At 35.8% G+C, this 18,735-nt stretch overlaps 1 protein-coding gene across 1 annotated transcript in view; it reads left to right on the forward strand.

Moving 5' to 3' along the window:
• The window catches only part of DAT (Sodium-dependent dopamine transporter), a 188,216-nt gene that overhangs the window by 79,285 nt on the left and 90,196 nt on the right, over positions 1-18,735 (forward strand). The window contains exon 2 of the mRNA XM_081770816.1: positions 1,417-1,982. Within this exon, the coding sequence (XP_081626942.1) occupies positions 1,817-1,982 (166 nt within the window). The 5' untranslated portion in view covers positions 1,417-1,816. The remainder of the gene's footprint in view (positions 1-1,416; positions 1,983-18,735) is intronic.

Below are 18,735 nucleotides of genomic sequence, written 5' to 3' on the forward strand. Positions count from 1 at the left end.
ACTTTATGGCCTATGGAACCCGGAGGTTCAGTGCCGCGTTCACAAAAGCTCTCCACTGACTTCTATCCTTAGCTAATTGCATCCAGTTTCTACTTTGTATTCCTATATCTGCGAGATCCATCTTAATATTGTCCTCCCATCTGCGCCTAGGTCTTCCTAATGGTCGTTTTCCTATGGGTCTACCAGTCAAGACTTTGAAAGCGTTTCTACTTTCTTCCTTTCTAGCTACATGACCTGCCCACCTAAGCCTCCTAGACTTGACGACCCTAACAATGTTGGGTAAACCGTATAAACTATGTAGTTCCTCGTTATGAAGCTTCCGCCATTCCCCATTCTCGTTCCTCTTGGGTCCGAATATTCTTCTCAGAATCCTGTTCTCAAATACTTCCAGTCTATGTTCTTCCCTCAGAGTAAGCGACCATGTTTCACAACCATACAGAACAACAGGCATGATTATCGCTTTATATATTTTAATCTTCAAATTCCTCGACAGAATTCGCGACGACAAGAGATTTTGAACCGAATAGTAACACGAATTCCCTTAGAGACACAGTCGAATTTTACTTTTTTTTTTACCTTGGCCTACTTTACTTTGATTTGAGACTTTCAAATTTCACTGAAAAGTATCTGTAATTCAATAACGAAATAATTATAGATGATAACTAAATTGAAATTCATCCTAATATGGTCCATGACACACACTTCATCATTTTATATTGTAAAGTTCTGGTCCACTGGTATTATAACAGAGCTGCGCTTGAGCGATTGACCGTAGAAATTCAAACTCCGATTAGTGACAATTTCACAGCCTTGACAAGTGTAAACTCTTTAGTCAGTAGAGAGGAGGGCGTGGATCATGGGTTAGAGTTGATGACGATGGGTTTTGCTGGGTGATGCGTCAGAGTGGGTCTTGATAGGGATGCGCACGAGATAAGATTTGTGGCTGTCTCGTCTCGAAAATGTGCTGTAAAAGTGATGTCTCGACTCGAAAAATGTATATTTCTCTATTGGGAGAGCCGTGTCTCGACTCGAATTTTGTCAGGAAAATCCTGTCTTGACTCGTCTCGTGCGCATCCCTAGGTCTTGATGAGTGGTGTTCAGAAAGGATCACGGTGGGTAGTGAATTATGGGTCAAGATTTTATCATTGACCGACACCATCTCTGGAAACAGCTGTTCATTCAGCAGTTGTTTAATAATATTCGTTGAGTGTATAATATGATTTTCCTGAGTCTTCAAGCTAAGGGAAACAATTTTCAACTGTACTGTAGCGGAATGTTTCTATGTATCTCTCTTCCATAACCCAGACTTTTCGAACGAACTGTATAATATGTACTTCAATATGTATATACATATATGCGTGTGCGTTCTTAATATATGAATTTACTAAATTTTGTTATTGTTTTGTTTTCTTTCAGATCTCCGATGTTAAAACATTTACTATAAGTATTAACCATTTTGAAGCAGAAAATATGGAGAGACCAAAAATATGGACCGTATTTCCACCTCTACAAAGATTGTACTAGAATAACAACTTAGATATCATTACTGCTACTTTAACATATTCACTACAATACAAAGTGAGCACTCGATTGCCACGGTACAAAAATTTACAATCCTCACCACAATTACTGTCATTATCCACATTGGCTACTTTGTTAACAATCGTTCGGTGTTCGCCGGCGATGTCCTCTGTAGGCCACGGGAACACGTTGGACAACAGACGAAGCATCTTTAGCATCTATTGGTTGATCGCCGATCCAAGGCGTCTGCTGCTTCGCACGACGACGATAAGAGAATAGGAGGAGGGAGTTACCCATGGGCCCCGACACGAAGACCCCGACTCCAACGCCTGGGGATCTTGGACAAGAGGAAAGAGAAACCTGGGGAAAGAAAGTCGATTTTCTTTTGTCTGTTATTGGATTCGCTGTTGATTTGGCCAATGTATGGCGGTTTCCTTATCTCTGCTACAAAAATGGAGGTGGTAAGTACCATATTTTCTTTATATGTTTATCCATTCTTAGATTAAAAACTTCAATACAATAATTCTGTCAGCAATATGTCAACAAGTCTTCATTGTTAAATCACAATTAGGTATAATAATAGAAAAATAAGTAGTACTAAAATAAACAATGAATTATCGTTATTGTTATTATTTTAACATCAATTGTGTGCTTTTTTGGATGCAAATTGGCTGATTTGGCAGTGAAAGAATGACCGCACGTTTTATTAATGATTCATTACGATTGAAACATAAAGTTTATTAGTGATTCAGTACCATTTTAAAGATAATTTTGCAGTGTAGCCTATATATATGATGTGCAGTTTGGTTTGGTTGGTGTTTTACGTTACTTTTATCAGCATTATGTTGAGATGTATCTTCGTCAGAAATCGAACACGAGTCTCCCAATCCGGAAACGAGAACGCAAATTATTTAAATATTTGGGCTATATAATACTGAAGAAGGCATCCAATAATATGTTATTCTCTTTAATTACTCACTTAAGTGACAGTACACATGTTGAAATGCATTTACAAACATAACCTAGAAAATTCTTTTCGGTCCCCAGAACAACTTCTACACAATCCGGTACTTTTGAAACAGACGATCACTTAATGCATTAACTCCTGATACACACTCTACCTATTGTACTGTTGTCAATGTGGCTATATACAATTGGAGATATGCAATAGTACCTGCCTTTCCATTAAGTGCAATATTATACTAGTGACGTAATTGGCTGTAGCAAATTGGGGATCAATGACGTTCTCCTTTTGAAATGAACAGTGATTGGAGAGTCTAGAAGTCACGGATTATGATAGTGTTTACAGTTTCTGTCAGAGAGCAGGCAATTCGATCTTTATTAATATACATTTACCCCCCCCCAAAAAAAATTAAAATAAAAACACATTTATTTCTATGTATTGCGTTTCTTATTGCTATGATCGAAATGACCACGTAGAACATTTCAAAGGATAAATTTCCTTTTAAGATCCTTTCTGCATTATCTTTTATTTACCGGTTGTTTGTTTTCTTTAGCTCATTGATTTATATATGAAAATAGTTCTTTTCTTTGAAATGAACTTCAATTTTATATGTTTTTATATTTGACTATTTTTTCTAAAATATTCCTTGCTTTATGAAACTGAAATTTTCTAAGGAATAATTCTAATTCTAATTATAGGAGGGAAACATCTCAATCTGTGCGTCACACTATACTGGAACGTTGTACGACCTTGCATAAGAAATTTGTAATATTTGTTGTATGAGCGGCTCTGTAATGTAGTCACAAAATCACGTGCCTTCCCAATTAATCTGAAGAGAAATTATGGACATTTATTCCTGTATACAAATGAGGAACGACCCAACACAAATATTAATTATTTTAATACGGAACCTTCAATGTAGTTGATATCCATAAGAGATATGGCGAGACAGGGTAAATCATAATGCTTGATGTTTTCCTCTGTTCACGAGTCTTGGCTTTTGGCTCTTTCTAGTGTCTGTTGTCACAGAAGAACAATAAACGCCTGATCTTACGTACAATGTAATCACATTTTTCGTGACTGTCAATTTTTTTCGTTTTCTATGTTCTTGTGACGAACGGGAAAGGAAGAAATAGGGGTTACTCTGTTGATCGCGAACTGAATGGAAGACAGGGAGGGGCCCAGAGGACTTTTTCTACTTCTCGCAGGAGGAATGTCTCATTGTTTCAAAGACGAAAGAGCATCCTAGTAGTTTTCGAAGAATGATTAACAAATTATTATTGTAAAGGAAAAAATAAAATACTCTCTTAAAACACTTCACGATTTCGGAATTTAGAATAATTGATGTATCTGTCTTTTTTTTTCTTCAAATACGCGTATTTAAGGAACAAATGAATAACATTTTAATTTACCTCTGAAATATTAATGTGACAGCATGTATGCGAAACCACAGACTAATATACGAGGTGTTAGTTTTATACTTGTAACATGGAAATAAATAGCTATATAATACAGATAGGTAGAGAACAGCAAAATGTTGTAAAATAAAATTTATAATTTGACAAAGATATAGGCTACATAAGCAGGAATTTCAATTCTTTTTACTAGCCTAAAAGTCAAAATTATCATAGTTTTGAGACAATTATCAAGTCGTATAACGTAAGTTTGTAACGAAGAACACTCACAAAGGTTCAGCAAATTCGGTTCCCGCTAGACTAACGAAACTTCATACATACTTTGGATTTTCCTCCTGGACACATGACTTGCAAACGAGTGTTTGGCATGACATACCGGGGTTCAATTCATGGTAGGAGCACATGTTGATTCCAGTTCTACGTTTAAACAGTAGGTGTACATTTTAGTGCTGAAAAGGAATAGTCAAATGAATTACTCGTTTGGTTTAGAAACGATCAATATCAAATGTATGTTTGAATTTCAATGTATCACTTAGTTTTTTTTGTATCTATTTCAAATTACACTGTTAATGGGTATGCAACTGCATGATGTTTACAGAATCGATTAAGAAATTCAAACTGAAGCAATAGTTGAGCAGTGTTGGCAACTATGAATTGGTCCCCCTCTTCTTGAATCACTTGAATTCTTTGTGCTAACTGATGTATTTAAAATTAAGTCCAATAATTCTGTATGTAAGACATAAGGTCAGGTGGGGCTATTGTGAGACACCCTAAAAAGAAGGGCTAATATGAGACACTCACACTGAATTAAAACAATGTACACCAAAGATTTCTAAAAAAAAGTAGGCTACTAAATGTTAGCATGTTGAGTGATCTATTATACCAGTGTATGAAAAACATTCTTGAGCACTGATTAGTGGTAAAAAAAAAAACGCTCCCCAAACCCTCCTTTTTGCTACAAAAAACTTATTTTCTGTAAGGAAATTTTTATTATTAGCCTACTCTTTAAATAGATATGTTAATCCAAATTCAAAACATTAGCAGGTAATAGACATTAATTTCCACGTGTCAAGCAGCCTGTGGAAGGGGAAGGGGCTAGTGGCTGTTAAAGACAGGAGCCATTATGATACACTCTCGGACTATTGTGAGAGACTTGTTATGATCATTGAAATGCACTACTCTTCTGTTTATGTACTAGTTTTTGTTCTTCTTATTATAAAAGATCAAAAATGTATCATTATTTAGATAAATAAAACCATACAAACAAATAATTTATATGTCCTTAATAATATCTAGTCTATTTTTCACAGCTTTGCATATTAATCATCTATCACCTGTACATACATACATATATATATATATATATATATATATATATATATATATATATATATATATATATATATATATATATATATATATATATATATATAATATACAAAAACTGCATCCAGTTAAGGTTTGCATCATTTTCTTGACGGTCAAGTTTTTCGTTTTCTATGTCCTTGCGGCGAGTGGGAAAGGAGGAAGTCAGGTGGAACTCAGTGTTGATTGCGCTTTGAATGGTAGGAAAGGAGGAACTCGGAAGGCTTTCTTCTGCTTCTTGCAGGAGACTGTCGTCGTAGTACTGATTTTAAATACTGTAAAAAGAAGCAGAAAAAAACTATCCACCACAATTACTCAACTTGGTTTTTCTGACAGAGGATAACCCGTGACTGTCTTACAATGACCATCATACATTCGTATGACCACCTGGACCAGAGTAATAAACATGCCTCATAATAGTCCCACCACTGTCTCTTGCAATAGCTCCTAGTGCGAGGGCTATTATGTTACACTGTTTTTATTTTCGAATGCAATATCCCTTTTGAAATAAGACATTCAGAGATGATGGAATCTAATAGAGGTCTCAATTCATTATATTCTGATATGTTTTTGTGTTCCTAGCATTAATAATACAGAAGTTATGGCGAAAGTTTTATTTTTTGTCTCAAAATAGCCCCATAAGACCCTATACTGTGCATACATGATTATGTAATGCCAAATTCGTTTTTATTTTCTCTTAAATACTTTTACCTCACATAAGAATTTAAATAATCCCTTCAAAGTGAAAAAAAAAAAAAAACTAGAACCCCCAAAGACGTGAGAGGGATTTGCAGGGAGGGGAGTGAAATTCGGTTTCACTGTTGCTGCCAATAGATATGACTTCCCCTTTATAGAACTCTGAAGCCGCCACTGGTTGGTTGTAGAAAGACAAAGAGGACAATGATAATTCTTTATAATAAATGACAAAGTTTTACTGCGTCAGGCTAATTCCTAATAATAGGAAACAGTTACGGTAATAGTAGTTGTCACTACGTGCACGATCGCCTGCCTGACGTTAATAGATATCGCTATCTGCAGGATTATTAGGTGTAAGAAAGTCCTTGAATAATTGGATAAAAATATATGGAATTTGAGGTGATTACTTAACACTCAAATAAAGTAAATAAATAAATCTGACATGTAAACAACCAAAACTTTTAATTAAGTTCGATTTTAATTTTCAGTGTTCACTGGCTGAAACCTTGGGCACAACTGCTAATATTTATTGATCGATTTTCTCAATTAGAACAAGATTAAAATTTTGTATAATACAATTATGCATTTTGACAAAGGGTAGGATATTTGAACAACTACATTTGAAAAAAAAAAGCAGTAAGAACAAAACATAAAAATTCCTGATGGTTTTGAAAAAGAAAAAGATGTTCCCTATATAGCTAAATCAATGAGCCAATACTTATTTTTGGCATCTATAATGATCGCGAAGAGTCGTGAAGTTTGACCTAGATTTACCAATTTCAACACCCGATAGAAACGAGAGGGTATATACCGGTCGTCAACCCCCATCCATTAAATTTTGCCAGAGTCATTTCTCGCGCTATAGAACATTCACTGAGGGATCAATGTCGTCGATTGCCGCTAAGTCTAGTTTTGTTGTTAATGTTGTTGTAGTTTTATATTTTGCTATTATTATCATCATCACCCTTACTGTTTAATTAAAATAATTGTCATAGTTCGTGCTATAATTTATTAAGTGCTTTTGCTTTTGTCGCTCGTTTGCCATGTCTTCTAAATTTGGCAACGTTGTTGGTGCACTTATGCTCTTTCACTTTTTCCAAGTGTGCGTTCCGAAGGCAGCTCCACGAATCGTGCCGAATTCTTCCGATACATTACACGTGACAGAAGGTAGTTGTGTGATTCGTGTACAGACCAGGGTTCACGAGTTGTCGCGATCATTGTAGTATTCAGTTAAAAAAAAAAAAAGAAGTTATACTAATCGTTTTACATATAAATTCAGTCATGCTGTTGTACTAATGGCAAATGACCAGCGCCGTACTTGGAACTTATCCTTGAAGAATGGGGTTCATGCATTAATATTTCGATCCTCTATAAGAAAACATGAACTATGAAATTTCGGTCCCTCTAGAATTTAAAACTTCAGTGAGTATTTTTATTATTTCTAGCTATTCCACTTGGCGTTTTGCTAAAGTAGATCCCAAAATTTTATTTATGCTTCAACTTAAGGAAGTATAATTTATTCAGAAGATGGAGCAGCAGCGCCTTAAATTATTTTCATAGAAATGGGGTGGTGGGTCCATCCCGTGCTTCATAAGTGAGAGGATAATATTTTATGCAACTTACAGCCTTAAGAAATATATGTTATTTCTTGGGCCTCAACTATTAAATATTTTAGACCATGTTTCCATTTTAAATTAATCTTGTAGCTGTCATAAAATAAACCTTGCAGTCCGATCATTCTATTTACTGTTTACATACTACAACTTCTTGAAAGCAAGAAAGGGTATCTCCACCCATGCAGCACTGCACTCTAGTGGACAAATAGTGAACCTCCTCATTAAAAACGTGTATTTTGGCGCACTTCCCCTCCCTGTTCAAAAGAATCCGTTATTTCGGAAGCGGCGAAACTGGCTTTTCCTTTATGTCAGCGGGAGGGCGACAGCAGGTAGCAAGCAAGACGTCCCAGAAAGTTGCACATGGGTCAACTCTTTGCAAGATGAAAAAAAAATGTTGTATGACGCTTTCAAGATTATGTCCGCATGGAGAAATATGGTAGGGTTTCAAGATTTTCTTTTTTTTTATGACAGCTACAAGATTCATTTAGCGTGGCAACTCGCCTTTACTGAAATGGGAACAGATGACAGTTTCGTTTTATTTTATATATCTTTGTTAGGTGTGTCTTGTAGTCTTTGTTAAGTGTGGTGAACCTATTCTATGCTTTATTTATACATTCATGTACAGTCAGTGACAAAAGTTTCTTTCCGTCTGAGAAAATTTGTTTTGGAAACAACGGTGGTATGGCTGGAAGGTACAGAAAATTGCTTTTTTTTTTTTTTAAATTTACTGAAAACTGTACTTAAATTGTTCTTCAATTCTGAAATTATTTATAAAACCAATTTCATCAAACGAAAAGAAATTCTATCGCTGACTATACTTATCATATTATAAGAAGTTTTAAAAAAAATCTTGAAATGGGTCTCCTCTTCGAATGACGGGGAACTTAAATTGTGGAGAGCACTTGCCCGCGAGTCTACACACAATTTACGGAACATCAAAATGACTTTTTATTGTTAGAAATTAGACAGAAAGACTTAGTGAGTTACTGTGACGTGAGCTCATGAAAAATGTATTCAAGCACTCAATCTGACATCCTTTCAGAAAACGCCTGATTTTTTGGCCTATTCAGGTATATTTTCCATAATATCCTGCTTAAGGAGTGAGTTAAAACCCCGAATGGCCTTTGCGTACGCCACTGGTAAGCTATACTCGTGACCCACCTTAAATGAGCTCTGATATCATTTGCTGTGAACAAGAACTAATGCAACGAAGTCTAACAAAAGTTTTGAAAATATCCCAGCAGAGACAGGTCACAAACTAGTGTTTCTTCCACCTCCTATACTCTGATAGAAGAAGAATGATTAGATAAAGAAAAGGTAATGCAACCTCAGCTAATAGCCTTGAGGTTTCGCCACTAGATGGTATTAATGTAGGTAGCTCCTTTCAGGATGCTTTCTCTCCTCCACCGATCTCAAAAACTCATCACACGATCTTCTGTGTCTGCCTATATATGCATGGATGCATGTGTGTATGTGTATGAGTATGTGTGTGTGTGTGTGTGGTGTGTCAGAGTACAGAGATGACCTGTGCTTTTACTTTGTAATTCAATTTCACGGAGCTAATTGTCTCTGACAACACGACAGCGCCACACTCTAGCCTGCAGCTTGTAAAGCAAAGAGCTCCCTTTCGCAGTGCGAATCCGTTCCTGTGACTTTGTGTCCCTGAACCGTTCCAAACTAATTTATTTTTAGTGACTACGAGGGAAAGATGCTGAATTTTAAAACTTATTCCATTACGTATACAAGTACATTTTGAAATAGGAAGAGAATTGAGGCGGTTAAGATATGGAATGTAGTGTTACGGAATAAACGACGCATGCATACATTTTGATTACGCGCTGTTAGGAGATATATATTCTCTGCAAACAAGTTAAGTTAAATTGTATATATGACAAGATGTTTCGGTAATTTGAATTTTATGGATTTGGAGGGGATATCTCAAATTAGGTAATATGTAGGTGTGAATAAGTAGATGTGTTATTGTAAATTATTCATTGTAACTTTGGAAAATTCAAGATTACTAATAAAACTCCAACTGACCAAAGCAGTATATATATTTTAAAATTATATATTTGTGTTACAGTTTCGTCTACGTAAGATAGCCTTCCTCAGACATATTATGAGAGAAATATCCAATTTTGACAGCTTATATACAATCTGGATGCAAGACACGCCCACTTTCTCTTTATAAAGCGTAAACTTTTAATTGGCTCTAAAAAGTAAATTTTTAATTACTGTATACTAATCTTTTAATTGGCTCAAAAGGTAAATTTTTAGTTACTGTAGTCACTTTCTCTTTTTGCGCACTTGCTATGAAACTCTCAATTAGGTGTTTGTCACTTACACTTTCTATTCGCTATTGTCCATCTGCTGTTCTCCGTAGTACACCTGCTCCAACAGCTCGTGTTGATCCTTTTAATTCTTTCATTCTATTTTGTCTATCATCTTTTCCCATAATTCATGTATTACAAGTCCACTAGACCAATTCATCAACTTCTCCTTCCCGTATTTCTTAATCCACTTTTCTTCTATCCACCTTCTTATCACACTCCTTTTCTCCCTTTCTAATCCTTTTATTCCTTCCCAATCTATCTCATGTCCTGTTTCTTTAAAGTGTTTATACATTGCGTTGTTTTCTCTTTTTAGTCTAGCATCATCCTTATGTTGTTTTATCCTTTGTTCTAATATCTTTCCTGTTTCTCCTATGTACTTCATATCGCACTCTTCACAATTAACCTGGTATACTACTCCTTCCTCTTCTGATCTTATCTCCTTTTATTTCTTCTTTCTTTTTTGTCTCTCACTGTCTATTATCCTCTTTCCTCCTTTCCTGTATGTTTTAATACCTTCCTTCCTTAACAGGTTCTTCAGGGTCTTCGTTTTCTCGCCTAAACTTTCAATACCAAATCATCCTTTTCCTTCTTTCTCTGCTTCTTCCTCTTTTCTTTCTTTCTTCTAAATTACGATCTAGATCGTAGAAATAGGAAAAATCATCTTCTTTGTGCTGCCATCTTTTGGCCTATGGCCTGGTCTTTTAGCTCTAAGATACGCAATTTTGTCATCCAATAGGTTATGGTTTCAAGTTCACGGAAATGACTTAATCTCATTTTAAAAATATGAGTTACGCCACTTTGCCATCCAATGCGTCAGTTGATAATAAAACCTCTTCTCAAGGACCGACACAATCTCCTTCGTGTATGCTGTCCGCAACGGGAAAAAGCATACGAACCAACTGTTGACATCCAAGATTGATAGAGATATACTTATATCTTAGGAAAAGGTCCTAGGAGGTTCAAGTATTACTTGTCATGACAGGAGAAATGGCAGGGCTCCTTTCTAATCACCCTGTAAGAGTACTTAGTACGCGCACAGAAAAAGCATTCTTGTGTATACTTTGTAAATGTCTCACATATATATCTCTCTCCAGTGAAACGTGGCCTTAGCAAAAGACAAACATCGTTTCACACCGAAATGGCCTCTATTGTGTATAGCTGAAACAACTGAAATTACTAAATTGAATGGAATAACCAGTAGCCAAATGGAGTGTTTAGAATTTCGAACGTAGACTAGGTTATTATCCACAAATATCCAACTATTGTTTTGACAACCCTTCCAAACGGTGTACAACCTTCTGCAATACCTATCTTTAATTTGTTCTCGCTTCAGCAACGTTACACCCCAAAAGCTTGTATTCTTTGAATGGATATGATAGGGATCCCACTTTGTTATTTTAATTTTCTAAATTAGGCGAAACAATTCAGAATTTGGAGGTTTATGATTAATAGAAAATGAAGTTTCCATCAAACTAAAATCTTGAGCATCCGATAACTTACTTTCTTGTTAGGAAGTTGGGGAATTAATCTCGTAGTCCATATTTTCCCCTACTGAAGGCTACGATATGCATTTCACAAACTATTCCCATTTTGTTTATCCGTCTTAACACCTGTAGGTGGCAAGAACTGTGAATAGAACGAAGTCTTCCCCATGGACGTAGCCAAGTTTACCGCCAGGAGAAAAGTAGTATTGGGAACTACTACTCCTTCTCCAGGAGACAAACGAAGCGCGTACACTGGGTAAGCTTGATTTCTAATTTGGTTCATCACTGGAATACACCCTGATTGCAATACCCTGGGTTCAATGTCCCTTGATAATATTGTTGGTTTCAGTTAAAACAATATGGAGTATACCGAGTTTTTCTATAATCTCTTCCCCTTTGGTTTCTATTATTGCCATTGAGGCAATCAGTCCTTAGGAGAAAATGACCTTTCTTATCTTTATTCCGTACTTTGTGGTTGCTTTTGCCGTTTTGATTATCCAACCGTTCACTCTTCCTACTTTCGTCTTCCGTGTAATAGAAAGTGTCACTGGTCGGCTTTTTTCTCAGTCTTTTCATAGTCTTTGCTTGACGAACATGGAAGCGTTCAAACTTCTTATCTGTAACTGGCAATGTTTGACCTAGATGTCCTTCCATCTCAGCTATCTTAACAATCAAATGCTGCACCCTCTGTTGTTCAACTGCTCTTAACAACATCGCGTTGTTCGCGATGAGGCAATCCAGTATTATTTCGACTAACTCTGCTTCCTCTGGATTCGGAGTAATAACGTAGTATTACGCAATGACTTTCAACGCAAAGTCAGTTACTCTACTATATTTGACACTGTTATACAGCATCCCCTGGATGAATTTCTTTTGAATAATTTCGATCCACATAGAGAAAAGGTGTTCCTTAAATACTCGTATGAAGTCTGCATAGCTTTTTATGTTCTTAGCTACGGTTTTATACCAAGTTCGGGCACCTAAGGTCAAACAGCAAGGTATCAACATTAGTTTTTCGCGTTTTGATGCCGAGATCAGTTCAAATGTTTGTTCCAGAACTCTCCAGAAATAGAACCTGCCAAACCAGTCGCCAGCAAAAGATGATAGGTAATTTAATACAGATAACCTGATACTTAAAGTCTGTATGTCTCACGTTGGCAATCAGGAGAGAGAGTTTCAGTCATAAACAGGTTCTTCGCAAATACAGAATTGTATCCTAAAGTTGTTATATTTGGCATAGAGGCAATCCGTATGACTGCGCACTATCTCCGGAATCAGTGCCAAATTTCCGTATAAGCTAAACAACCTATAGCTTAGGATCCTATTCGCTTGGGGCCCAAAAAAATTTAAAGAAAAAACTGATTGTAACGTAATTTCCAAACAACAAGAAAAAGCAAATAAGTTAAAAAAAGAAATACAACAATGGTGTTTTGTATTGTTATACAGTAGGCTTTTATGAAGCAAGTAATAGAACTTTATTTCTCAGCCCCACTTGTAATGAGGCCTCTGTTATCCATCCCTGCTTATAATGGAGCCTTCGTTCTCCAGCTTCCTTATAATGGGCCCATGTTTTCATTTAGATATCCCTTAGGTCCATAGATTAGCATATAGCATATATTCAAACCTAAAAACGGTGACATTTTGTCTCTGAAAAAGAAAGCTTGACGTAGAAAGAGCCCCTAAAGCTTGACGTATAGAGAGCCCCATCAAACCTAAATGGAGCATTGTCCGGAATTCCAACATTCAGAGGAGCAGTTGCTACCTGACTCGTTACTAAAAGTGAATGGGACCAGTACCGATCTCCCCCACAGAAAAGACCGGCACCTCCACTTGGGTGTCGTAGTTCGATCAGTCAGATTCAACCAAACCAACACAACCTTTGTTACATGATCTTCTGTGCGAACGCTCACCACTTGTTTCTTGTTTTAGGTTTATTTGATTGGTTAATGCCTGCACCTTAGAATCTAGATATATAAAAGTACCTGATATCTAATATAGAAGTATACGGAGAATAAACAGAACAGATGACTACTTTTCGATACCTGGGTTGTATTATTAGTAAGGTTATGGTATGGGAAGGAACATAAAAACAAGGATAGGAATTACCAAAGTAACATTTAGGAGGAAGAATATTATATTTTGTGGGCCTTTGAATAAAGTTTTAAGAAACCAGACTTTCAGGTACGTTATCGTCTGATGAAGGAGATGTTACATTTCCCAAACCGTTACACAAGTGTCAGTATTATCCCCAAACCGTTACACAAGTATTTCTAGTTTTTCCAAACCATCACACAAGTGTTATTAATATCTCAAACCGTTACACAAATGTTATTAGTATCCCTGAACTGTTACACAAGTGTTATTAGTATCCTCAAACCGTTACACAAATGTTATTAGTATTGCCAAACCGTTACAGAAGTGATATTACTGTCCTCAAACCGTTACACAAAAGTTATTAGTTTCACCAAACCGTTACACAAGTGTTATTAATATCTCCAAACCATTATACAAGTGTTATTAGTATCTGAAAACTGTTACAGAAATGTTATTAGTATATTTAGTGTTGTGGTCAGTTATTATTATTATTATTATTATTATTATTATTATTATTATTATTATTATTATTATTATTATTATTATTATTATTCATACATGTGAGTATTTTCAAAGCTAAACTGAACAATACACAAGAAATAGATTCAGAAAAAGGTTTCATGTGGAATATTGTAGTCATGAGTTATTATTATTATTATTAATAACAGCCCTGCCCACGGCGAGCAGATAGTGGAAACTCTCCTCGTGAACGCTCACGAGCATTCTACGAGCAAATACCATTGTTCGTGCTTCGAGGATCTTCGGGTTTTGTCCTTAGAGGAGCGGAAGTGTTGTCAACCTTGGCGGTAATCACTAGCTTACCAAAAAAAAAAGTATGTATGGTAACTGATTGCCATTTAGTGTAAAGTGTTTTTTTTACAATGTGGTAACCGTTAACTATAGACAATACAAACTTGTAACAGCAATCAAATGATAAACTATGTACGTTCCTTTCCTTCTTTTTTCTTTCCTTTTGTTAAAGAGGGATGTGGGTTTGTTATATCCGAGTGTGGGTTTGTTATATTATGTTGTTTCGCTTTTTAGGAAAAGAGATAATCTGTTGATAAGAAAAAAAACTGTAACACTTGTTTGTAATTATCTAAGTATATCTCCAGAAAATTAGCTTATGCATGTATGTGTGTACGAATAGGCTTAGCAAGGGGTTGGTTGTGGAGATTAGAAGCCACTATTACACTATCAATAGGAAGAATAGTATTTCTTACTCCACTTTTAAAGTTACTTTGATCGCAAAGAATCAAACAAAATATTAAGAGAGCCAAAGAGATTTTCCATTTTTAAGTGTGACCGTTAGTGACTGCAATTAGTTTTTTTTTTTTTTTTTTTAACAAGGAGTGTCTTTTTAATAAGGAAAAATGTATTGTCCCTGGCTGGTTGCTTGCCGGTGGCTTGTTAAAAGTGAAAAAGAATGTTAAATCATTTCAACGACTGAAGCTACACGCTTGTCTTTCTTCGATAGTTACTGACTGATTTTGAAAGTCACAATGTTGTAGGCCTACTGTAATAGCGTAGGCCTACTGTAATAGCGTAGGCCTACTGTAATAGCGTAGGTCTACTGTAATAGCGTAAATTCGAAAGGAAACGTTCCAACTGAATGATACGAACAATTATTCCCAATGTCTTGAACATGAAACGTGGGTTGCACGGATAACGCTTAAAGTAGGCTGGAATTTCCTTCCGGCAAATTAGTGTTTGGTCGAAACTCGGTTCTTCTGTGTAATTGTCTCTTAACAACATTTGAACATTTCTTTTAGATAATAATAACTAACTAACTCTATGGTCTATGGAACCCGAAGGTTCAATGCCGCGTTTACAAAATATTTCCACTAACTTATGTCCTTAGCCAACTGGATCCAGTTTCTACTCTGTACTCTTATTTCTGCAAGATCCATCTTAATATTGTCTTCCCATCTACGCCTAGGTCTTCCTAGTGGTCTTCTTCCAATTGGGTTTTCAGTTAAAACTATGAAAGCGTTTCTAATTTCTTCCATTCTGGCTACATGGCCTGCCCACCTGAGCCTTCTACACTTCATAACCCTAATAATGTTAGGTGAGCGGTATAAACTATGCAATTCCTAGTTATGAATTTCCTCCAATCCCCATTTTCATCTCTCTTTGGTCCAAATAATAATAATAATAATAATAATAATAATAATAATAATAATAATAATAATAATAATAATAATAATAATAATAATAATGCGTATTATTATTATTATTATTATTACTATTATTATTATTATTATTATTATTATTATTATTATTATTATTATTATTATTATTATTATTATTATTATTATTATTATTTTCAACCTCCCGTCGTTCTCCTATAAATCTAGCAACGAAAGGCGTTTACAACTTAGCAAACGTGAAGCGAATGACAAATTACAGACCGAGTGCTAATGTAATACAACGTCACGAATTGTGTAAGCAAGCTAAAAAGGTCTGAAACAATTCGTTTCCGATTTTTGCAGTCGTTTTTACGTCTGTAAGATGACATGTTTAATATTAGTTTCTTTCTTTCTTTCTTTCTTGTTCATTTGTTAGTTACTTCAACGCTAACTGTAACCTCTATCATGCGTCTTCCTCAACCGAAAAACGTACCAATTTTATTTCCTGCAGTGTTTTCGCGTCACTGCTTTCGAAATGGGGAGGGGGAGAGCACACCTGCACATTTCACGCTTGCCTCAATGCTTATCATCGTGCGAATTTCTGGCCAGGCTTGGCCATAGGTTTTTTGCCATCATGTGTGGTTGGCAACACTTATCGGATGCATGGGAAGAAGCGAAGCTAGCAGCACCTGTGCTCACCTGTTATCTTCGCTCGTGCCCGCTCACGCTTTGGCTCCGGGAGCCAATTCATGGACAGGCCTGTTAATAATAATAAGAAGAAGAAAATAAAAATAAGTTTAAAGAGGCCTAATTATTTACATCAATAATATTTGGACATTTTCATCGTCCTTCATTGATTTTTTCTGAAAAATTGAAGAAAGAATGGTTAGGTGTAGACGGTTTACAAATGATATAGCGCTTGTTGCAGAATGTGAAGAGAAAATCAACAAGATGTTAGAAAACCTGAGGAAGGGCTGTGAAGAACATGCTATGAAAATAAATGTTAGAAAGACAAAAGCCATGGTGATCGGAACGAAGCGATCGGTGTCAAATATAGAAGTAAGAGGGAAGAAAATAGAACAAGTGACTAGTTTTCGATACCTGGGCAGTATTATTAGTATCGATGTGAAGTGTGAAGTGAAATAAAAGGAAGGATATTATTAATAACAATAATAATAATAATCCCATACAACCTAATGAGCGCACATGTGTTTAACACATATAGGTCAAGGTTTGGTTGCCAGTGCTTCTATAGAATGTTTAGCGTTAACTCTGCATTAAGAGGCAGTTGGACCCTACTTTAGTTAAGAGCTGGTGGCCTTGATTCAGAAATCGCGATGTATTCGATGTGCTGGCAAAAATATTACTTTACTAAAAGCAGTTTCGATGGTCATAGTTTTCCTAGGCTGTAATGTCAGGAAATTTATATTTTGCGAATCATTTTATGAGAAACGTGTAGGCCACTGGCCTTTTCGTGACCGCCATTAGACATCTCAACATATGAACCAATGTCTCAGTGTAAGAGCTTATCCGAAGTATGAAGGGTCCGTGGTACGAGCAAAAACTAAACACCAAAGCCAGGGTATTGGAATACGACATAAATGAACGTTTAAAGTTTCAAAAACCCATTTTATACTTGGGAATAATTTGTTGTATGAAGCATATTAGTAGTCAGTATTGGCATAACTCAAAAATTTGGAAGAAAAAGACATATATTGGGAGATATTGTACTTCCAAGGACTTGATTAAAGGTATAGAGTAAAGAAAAAAAGAGAATAGAAAGAGAAGTCCGTACTTAGTCCGGCAGCACAGACAGTAGGCCCAACGTTGAGAAATGGAAGGCTAGCCAACTACGAATATTGCCTCGATCTTGTGATTAACTATTTTGCCAAGCATTTACCAACCAACTTGCCAATGTAACTTTTGAAAGATTTAAAATTGTGATTGAAAGTTCGACGTCGAAACTGTTGGATAAATGATGACAAATTGGTCCAACTACGTCGATCATTAACCTACATAAGGCTTACCAAGCGAGATAATAAATAGACTTAACGCGAGTAACTGTTATGTCAAGACTAAGTTAGCAGTAAGTAACCTACCTATTATTATTATTATTATTATTATTATTATTATTATTATTATTATTATTATTATTATTATTATTATTATTATTATTATACCTATTAATAATATTATTATCATATTTAAAAAATAAGACACAATTCTACATTTTCTGAAGATATCAGTTTACGATAATCTGCCGGGAGCAGTAGAGTTTTCCCGTATTAATGTTCTCTTGGAGGTGAGATTGTGCGGTGAGGAACGATTTATGCTGTGAAGATTGATCTTGCATGTTGGTCTGCTGAGCCACTATCTTCACTGAAATCAAAACCTGGCTCTGGTTCAGAGTCCACCTTAAAAGTTGGTCCTGCCACTCATTACCTTGGAATTGTTTGGGCGCGTGTCTATGTCTGTCTTTCATCAAATTTTCGCATAGAAAAGAGACATCTACAGCCACCAAATTTTGGTACATCTATAGATATTTACTAAATGTAATCGTGTACGAAGCCGTTTATTTTTTTTCAATATTCGACTTGACGGGATTTGTGGGATCAAAATTTATGGGAAAAATGTATGCTAGATAACCATACTACATGTAAGGTAGGTAACCTAACAGTTCTTCCTGGCTTTCAGGTTTCATACCTTTCAGGGGCAATACTAAAGTCATTGCTTGCCGTTAAGTATTGAAAGCACTTCTTTCCTTTGTCAAAGGTTTTGTTTAAACATTATTCTTCACGTGCGAAGAACGAGTATTTCAGCTAGTAAATAGTTAAAACACTGTTTCTTCTTTCTTAAATTGCATTAAATTTTGTTTAGCAGGGTTAAAATGGAGGAATCGGAGTGTACAGAACAGACCAGGTATAAATTTGATCAAGGATTTTGTATCCACAGAGTCACACAAGAAATAACATCGTTTTTTGATTCGTTCTTTTGCAAATCCGTAATCAGTTCCGTCTTTAGAGAAGTGACTGACATTTTGGTAACATAGAAGTTCCATGTCTCGCCACTAGATGATGCACGATAGTTGAGCTTTATCGCATCAGCACTGCACAGAACA

This window comes from Thermobia domestica, chromosome 9 (genome assembly GCF_964235325.1).
Source record: "Thermobia domestica chromosome 9, izTheDome1.hap1.1, whole genome shotgun sequence".
Classification (NCBI taxonomy): domain Eukaryota; kingdom Metazoa; phylum Arthropoda; class Insecta; order Zygentoma; family Lepismatidae; genus Thermobia; species Thermobia domestica.